General features: G+C 41.6%; 1 protein-coding gene across 2 annotated transcripts in view; it reads left to right on the top strand.

Moving 5' to 3' along the window:
* The window catches only part of LOC109922577 (wiskott-Aldrich syndrome protein family member 3-like), an 89,165-nt gene extending 80,704 nt beyond the window's left edge, over nt 1-8,461 (top strand). For both annotated transcript variants that reach the window (XM_048597583.1, XM_048597582.1), the window contains exons 5-6: nt 3,729-4,099; nt 6,608-8,461. In XM_048597583.1, the coding sequence (XP_048453540.1) occupies nt 3,729-4,099; nt 6,608-6,765 (529 nt within the window). In that variant the 3' untranslated portion in view covers nt 6,766-8,461. The remainder of the gene's footprint in view (nt 1-3,728; nt 4,100-6,607) is intronic.
* The last annotated feature ends 259 nt before the right edge of the window (nt 8,462-8,720 follow it).

The raw sequence follows: 8,720 nt of genomic DNA, 5'->3' as shown, positions 1-8,720 counted from the left end.
ATCTCTTTGCTTTCAGTTAGTTTTCCTGATTTGTATATTTTCTTTACTTGTGCATAACCTGAAATAGATCAATAGATTTTTTTTATTCATTCATGGGATGCGCATATTGCTGGCTTGGCAGTATTTATTGCCCGTCCCCAGTTGCCCTTTGGAAGGTGGTGGTGAGCTGTCTTCTTGAACCGCTGCAGTGCATGAGCTGTAGGTAGACCCACGATACTCTTAAGGAGGGAATTACAGGATTTTAACCCTGTGACTGTAAAGGAATGGTGATATATTTCCAAGTCAGGATGATGAGTGGCTTGGAGGAGATCTTGCAGGTGGCGGTGTTCCCATGTAACTGCTGCCCTTGTCCTTCTAGATGGTAGTAGTTGTGAGTTTGGAAAGTGTTGTGTAAGGATCTTCGGTGAATTTCTGTGCTGCATGTTATTGAAGCTGCAACTGAGTGTTGGTCGTGGAGTAACTGAATGCTTGTGGATGTAGTGCCAAGCAAGTGGCTGGTTTGTCTTGAATGATGTCAAGCTTCTTGAGTGTTGTTTGAGCTGCACTCATTCAGGCAAGGGGGAAGTATCCCATCACGATCCTGACTGTGGCTTCTTTCTGGTGGACAGGCTTTGGGGTGTCAGGAAGTGTGTTACTTGTTGCAATATTCTTAGCCTCTGATTTGCTCTTGTAGCCAGTGTATTTATAGGGTGAGCCCAGTTCAGTTTCTGGTCAATGGTAACTCCCAAGGTGTTGATAGTAGGGGTTTAAGTGATGGCAATCCCATTGAATGTCAATGGATGATGATTAGATTGTCTGTCTGTTGTTGGAGATGGTCATTGCTCTGGTATTTGTATGCTGCGAATGTTACTTGCTACTTTTCAGCCCAAGCCTGGATATTTTCCAGGTCTTGTTGCATTTGAAAATGAACTGCTTCAATATCTAAGAAGTATTGCGTGGTGGCCACCATTATGCAGTTGTCAGTGAACATCCCTACTTCTGATCTAATAATGGAAGGAAAGTCATTGATGAAGCACTGAATATGGTTGGGCATGGGACATTACCGTGGGGAACTTCTGCTTGACTGATCTCTGACAGCTATAACCATCTTCCTATGTGCCAAGTATGACTCCAACCGTCAGAGAGCTTTCCCCTGTTTGTCATTGACTCCAGTTTTGCTAGGGTTCTTGGTCAAATGCAGCCTTGCTGTCAAGAGCTGTCAGTCTCGCCTCATATGTGAAATTCAGTTCTTCCGTTCATGTTTGAACCAAGGCAGTACTGGGGTCAAGAGCTAAGTAGACCTGATGGAACCAAAGTGAGTGTGAGTGAGCAGGTTATTGCTGAGCAGGTGCTGCTTTAAAGCGCTGTTGATGACACTTCCATCACTTTTTCTGATGATCGAGAATGGACTGATGGGGCAGTAATTGGCCAGGTTGGATTTGTCCTGCTTTTTGTGTACAGGACATTCTTGAACAATTTTCCACATTGTTAGCTAGATGCCAGTGTAGTAGCAGTACTGGAAGAGCTATGCTAGGGATTGGCAAATTCTGGTCTTTGGTATTATTGCTTTAATGTTTCAGGGTCCATAGGCTTTGCAGCATCCCGTGCCTCCGTCCATTTCTTAATATCATGCCGAGTGATCAAATTGGCTGAAGACTGGCATCTGTGGGACCTCTCAGGGATGCCAAAACAGATCATCCACTGGGCTCTCCTGGCTGAATGCTTAAGCTGTATCTTCTGCACTGGTATGATGGGCTCTTCCATCATCGAGGATGGAGATATTTGTGGAGTCTCCTCCTCCAGTGAGTTGTTTAATTGTCCACCACCATTCACATTTGGATATGATAGACTGAAGATCTTAGTTCTGATGTGTTGGTTGTGGCGTTGCATAGCTGTCTCTGTCACTTGCTTAATATACTGTTTGGCGGCTTCACTAGGTTGATGCCTCATTTTTAGGTATGCCTATTGCTGCTCCTGGCATGTCCTCCTGCCCTCTTCATTTAATCAGAGTTGATCCCCTGACTTGATCCCATGGCAGATATGCTGAGTCTTGAGGTTATAGATTGTATTCTAGTACAATCCAGCTGCTATTTTGGCCCACAGCCCCACATGGGTGCCCATTCTTCGGTTCCTAAGTCTGTTTGAAGTTTGTCCAATTCAACACAGTGATAGTGCCACACAACACGATGGAAAATATTCTCAATGTGAAGTTGGGACTTCGTCACCACAACGACTGTGCAGTGGTCACTCTTACCGATACTGTCATGGACAGATGCATCTGCAGCAGGCAATTTGGTGAGAATGAAGTTAAGTATGTTTTTCCCTCTTGTTGGTTCCCTTACCAACTGCTGCAGACCTAGTTTAGCAGCTGTGTCCTTTAGGAGCCAAGCAGTTCGACCAGTGGTACTGCTGCTGAGTTACTCTTGGTGGTGTGCATCAAAATGCCCCAGCCAAAGTACATTTTGTGTCACCTTAAGTGTTTCCTCCAAATGTTGTTCAGCATGAAAGAGCACAGAGTCATCAGCCAAGAGAGGACAGTACATGATAATCAGAAGGAGGTTTTCTTGCCTTTGTTTGACCTGATGCCATGAGACATCTTGGTATCCAGAGTCAATGTCGAAGACTCCCAGGACAAGTCCCTCCTGACTCCATTACCACAGTACTGCCACCTCTGTTGAACCCATCCTGCTGGTGAGACAGGACATACTCATGGACGGTATGATTCTGTGAGTGTGAATATGTCGGACTGTTGTTTGACTAGTTTGTGAGTCAGCTCTCCCAATTTTGTCACTAGCTCCCAAATGTTAGTAAGGATAACTGTGCTGCATCAACAAGGCTGCTTTTTTGTCATTGTTGTTCCCAGTGCCTAGGTCAACACTAGGTGGTCTTTCCAGTTTCATTTATATTTTAAGACTTTGTAGTGATTGTTCCAACTGAGTGGCTTGCTGAACCATTTCAGAGAGCAAAGTCCACATTGCTGTAGGCCAGACCAGGTAAAGCTGGTAGATTTTATTCCCTAAAGGATATTAGTGGATAAGATGGGTTTTCCAACAATCAACAATGGTTTCATGGTAATCATTGAATTCTTAATTCCAGGTGCTTCATTGAATTCAAATTCCATCATCTGCCATGGCAGGATTTGAATCCTGGTACCCAAAACATTACTTAAGTTCCTGGATTAATAGTCCAGCAATAATGGCACTAGGCCATTACCTCCCCTATAGTTAATAGAATCATAGAATCCCTGCAGTGTGGAAGCAGGCCGTTCGGCCCATTGAGTGCACACCAATCCTCCAAAGAGCATCCCACCCAGATCCACCCCACTAACACTATTCCTGTAACTCTGCATTTCCTATAGCTAATCTCGCCTGCTCATCTCTGGACACTATGAGCAACTTAACATGCCAATCCACCTGTCCTGCACATTTTTGGACTGTGGGAGGAAACCAGACCACCCAGATGAAACCCACATAGATGTGGGGAAAATGTGCAATCTCCATGCAGACAGTCAACTGACGCTGGGATTGAACCCAGGACCCTGGTGCTGTGAGGCAGCAATGCTAATCACTGAGCCACCATGCCACCCTGTTAGTACTGTAATGAAATATTCAGTACAAAAATTACGAGTCACATTTTAGTTCATATAATTTTTTAAGGATATGGAAATAACCAATGTATTCTGAAAAGAACATATTGAAGTACATATGTTGAAAACTGTTTAAACTAAATAACCTTGTTACTCATTACAGCATGCCACCTTCTCAGATGATGGAATACTATACTTCTGCCGGTCCTCCTCTGCCTCCTCCTGGTCCATTAATTCCTTCAGCACAAACTGCCTTTGTCAGTCCTGTCCAAGTGCCTACTCCTTCAGCTTCCCATCCTGCATCAATGATGGGGGTTGCATATACGTCTTCCCCAACCCTATCTGGAGCAGTTCCTCCATCCGGTCCCCCTGGACCACCACCACCTCCTCCACCTCCAGCTCCACCAGCACCACCTTCTTCCCTTGCTTCTTCACCAATGCACTGTCAGCTTGTTGTTGAAAACAAAAGGTATGAATCAGCAGGCACACCTCTCAATGATGCCAGAAGTGACCTTCTTGCTGCTATTCGTATGGGTAAGTAATCAACGTGCAGAATTTTTTCTTTTTTGCTCTCGCAGGAAGCTGGTACAGGCATGATGGGCTGAATATTTTCGTGTGTTGGAAGCATTCTATGTTTCTATTTTTTAACATATTTGATCACTGAAGTGAGAGAGTAGTAAATATATAGCAGAAGAGCTTGGCAACTCTAAAACAGCAACATAAGATATTTTTAACTGGATGAAGCCATATGATTTATAATTATTCTTTTCTTACTGTTAGAAAGGCACAACTGACAACCACCATGTGGAAAGAACCTTGCAAAGACTGATAATGTGCCACTTAACAGAATGGATAATCTATGTAATTTTCTTAGACATTCAACCATTCAGAGTTCAATCAGCACCCATCTCTCATACAGTACAAATGTTCTTTTCATAGACTTGTAGGTGTTTATAGTGCAGAAAGAGACCATTCACCCTGTCGTGTCCATGCTGGTCAAGTAGATTTAACTAACTAATACCATTTCCCAGCTGACAAGCCCATATTCGTTGAAATTGTGGCACCACAAGTGAATGTCTAAATACTGATTAAACGTTGTAAGATTTTTTGACCCAACACTTTTTCAGGCAGAGAGTTTGAGACTCCCATCATTCTCTAAGTGAAAAATAATTGTCTTCAGCTGCCCTTTTACAGCAAATCTCTCCTTCTCCCTTATTATTATATACTATACTAATGGAAAAAAAGTCTTCCTATTCACCCTTATAGGACTCTTATAATCTTATACACCTCAATCAGATTCCCTCTCAACCTTGACTGCTCCAAGTAAAACAACCTCAGCTTTCCAATCTTTCCTCATAGCTCATATCCTCTAGTCCAGGCAGCATCCTAGTAAATCTGCTCTGTACTCTCTCTAAAACAATCGTATCCTTCCTTTAATGTGGTGATCAGACCTGCATGCTGTACTCTAGCTGTGGCCTAAGTAATGTTTTATACTGTTCCAGCATAACCTCCTTGCTTTTGTGTTCAATGCCTCAGCTAATAATGGCAAGTATCCTATATACCTACTTAATCACATTATCAATCTGCCTCGCGATCTTCAGGGATCTGTGCACATGCACATCAAGGCCACTTCTGCCACCTACAATCCGAACCCACAACCAAAGATATATTTCCCTCCCCACCCCTATCTACCTTTTGTAGGGACCTCTCTGCGACTCCGTTGTCCGCTCCACACTCCCCACTAGCCCCACCACCCCTGGCACCTTTCCCTGCAACCGCAAGAAGTGCTACACCTGTCCCTACACCTCCCCCCCTCACCTCCATTCAAGGCACCAAACAAACCTTTCACATCAGACTGAGGTTCGCCAGCACATCTGTCAATGTGGTCTATTGCATCGGCTGCTCCCGATGTGGCCTCCTCTACATCAGTAAGACCAAGCGGAGGCTTGGAGACTGCTTTGTAGAGCACCTGCGCTCTGTTTGCAACAAACGACAATACCTTCTGGTCACGAACCATTTCAACTCTCCCTCCCACTCCCTGGATGATATCTTCATCCTGGGCCGCCTCCTGTGTCACAATGACGCCACCTGGTAACTGGAGGAGCAGCACTTCATATTCCAACTTGGGAGCCTACAGCCCAATGGCCTAAATGGGGAGATTTTGAAGCTGGTAAATTCCACACCTCCAGCCTCATCCCACGACAAACCCTCCCTCTCATCCCCGCTTCCTTGACCTGACACAACCTGTCCATCTTCTCTTCCACCTATCTGCTCCTCCCACCTCACTGACCAATCCCCACCACTGCCTACCTGCACTCATGTATCACCATCCCAACTACCCTCCCCAGCCCCACCCCTCCTCTATTTATTTCTGAGCTCCCTTCCCCCTCCCCCATTTCTGAAGAAGGGTCGTGACCCAAAATAGCAACTTTCCTGCTCCTCTACTGCTGCCTGGCCTGCTGTGTTCCTCCAGCTCCACACTGTGTTATCTCTGACGCCAGCATCAGCAGTTCTTACTATCTCTGTCTAATCTTTAGTACTTGCTACGGTCATGTGTAATCCCTTGTCTTGTTGGTCCTCCCCATCCCTTTCCCTTTCAGATTATGATTTCTTGTGAATTGCCCCAGTAAGTGTCAGACAAAAAGCTTTGCTTGAATGTACATTTTAAAAACTCTGTTTCTTATTATAATTTTTCATCTTCAAACCTGAATTGTTATTAATGGTTATAAGTCTAGGTAGACAGAGTGCCTCGCTAAGATATTTTAGTTTCCTGCTGTAAAATTCATGATTATTGAATGTAATTTATAGAAATCACCAGATGGTCCAGCCTTTCCAAATGTTTCAATAATTGAAAAAATGTATTCTGTCTGGAGTGTGATGTTTGACTTGCTAAATTCAGTTATTTTGAAGAATCAAGCAGGTTAGCTTTGACCTACTTTGGCCTGTTGCTAAACATAGAATCGGTTGCCTGTGATTCAGCATGCCATCACTGTTTTTTAAAGTAATCTTGGAATTTTACTGATATCAACTTTCTTACTCTAGGTATTCAATTGAAAAAGGTTCAAGAGCAACGTGAGCAAGAAGCTAAGCGAGAGCCAGTTGGGAATGATGTAGCAACTATTCTGTCGCGACGTATTGCTGTGGAATATAGTGATTCAGACGATGATTCAGAGCTTGATGAGAATGATTGGTCAGATTAACTTTGATGCTTCAGCGATGCTAATATTTGAAAATGAAATCAAAAACTAATATGGAATAAATCTGAAACAATTCCTTTACAATAATTTTAAATCGATTTTAGATGAAAAAGAAATAACTGAAGCTGTTACAAAAGTTAAAATGATTTTTTTAAAAAAAGTTAAACATATTGAATTATATAAATTCATCTCCCAGGAGTATTACTGCATACTTTAAACATTGTGGAAATATAACATTTCATTTACAAAGAGCGTGCTATGTAAAAGCAGATTAAGTAGTCCATATCTAGTGCCAATTAATATGGCATTTCATTATTTGGATCACTGTTATTGGAAGTAAATCATTAGCCTATTGAGTATTTTTGACTCAGTGCTCATGAAAGTGAAAGTGTCCTTTCTTTTGGCCAACTGGATGTCATGAACTGTGACTTCTTGGATCAAAATGCTTAAATATCCTTCAAACTGAACCCTTGAGAAACATGGATTTGTAAAGTTTCTATTTCCATGACATGAAATCTATAGGAGTACACCTTGCTTATCTAAATCCAGAGAATTTTAGCAAAAGTCACCATAGTCTTACCTGACCTCAGGACTACTCTCTCGTTAGAAAGATGACTGGTGGTGGTTTTAGCTACAGGTCATCACACCTCAGGCAAGGGGAGAGATTAAGAAGGAAAATTCTTCATGGTAACCACAGCCACTGTGGGAATTGAACCTACTCTGTTGGCATCAGTTTACATCACAAACTAACTGAACTTTAGTACAATTGGCAAGAGCAACAGATTAGTGATCCTACTTCCCACCTCCCCAGCTAGCCAACATAAATACTTATAAGTATGAAGAAGCCACTGCTTAGGATAGCCTGTCCTGCTGGGACTATCCTGTTTTATGAATATTATTGTGGTTTGTGGGCTTATTTGGAACTAAATGAGAATCACAAATCAACCCCACTTGTCCAATCAGTGAAATAGCCTTGCTTGTGAATTAACACCTGAGCCCTGGAATTCTATGGATGTGCTGGTTCAAGTATTAAACCAGTGACATTTCATGATATTTCATTTCTCATCCACTTCTTGGACTCAGAAACACAACTTATTACTCTTTGCCCAAGAAGTATACTCACTAGCCGAACTGGAAGTAATTTATTAAATCCTGGCAATCATCATCCATTTTGTGTAAACTTAGAATATGATAACTGCAAAACAGCGAAATATGAAATTAAGCCACAGTTAAGACATACAGCATAATTAGTTATTGAATACACCAGTTTTCTTTTGAGATGAGGATTGAAGTATTACCCATATAAACTATCATAAATTGAAATAAATTGTGACTGAATACTGCATAGAATGTTAGACTATTCTAATAATGTTTAGTATTTCTATGAAGTAGTCAGTAGATATATCGTAGACAGCTCAATTTATTTTCTTTTCTGTATGCATTACTATAGGTATATTTGTAACCAGTTCAAGTAATCACATGTATTTGGTATTATTTGTTTTAATATTTTTGTAGTTATACTCAATTTTAAAATAATGTAAAAGAATAACCTTGTGTAACGTACCTTATGCTTGATTTGTTTCATACTGAATTTTCCTTTAAAGCAGTTTTTTCTATTCTTTACTGTATATGAATGTGTAAAATTATAACGCTGGAAATTATAAAAGTGAAGTCAAATAAACTAAACCCCAACTCAAAACATTTATTCCTAGTGTTTTGAATTTCATTAAAACACCTTATCAACATAATATTACCAACAAGGTAATCATCTCTTGTAGCTATATATAGCCTTTAGGACTGTAACTGATCCAGTGGATCAATTGTACTGTCAGAGTTTTGGAAGAACAGAACTTCTGCTTTTTGGGTCTTTTTGTGATCAACCAAAAATCCCAAGAACAAAGACATTCACTGTTACAGGGCAACCACTTCCTGCACCCCATGTTTGAATGACATTAAAT

This window comes from Rhincodon typus, chromosome 6 (assembly GCF_021869965.1).
Source record: "Rhincodon typus isolate 14 chromosome 6, sRhiTyp1.1, whole genome shotgun sequence".
Taxonomy (NCBI): domain Eukaryota; kingdom Metazoa; phylum Chordata; class Chondrichthyes; order Orectolobiformes; family Rhincodontidae; genus Rhincodon; species Rhincodon typus.
This window is presented reverse-complemented; position numbering and strand designations above follow the sequence as displayed.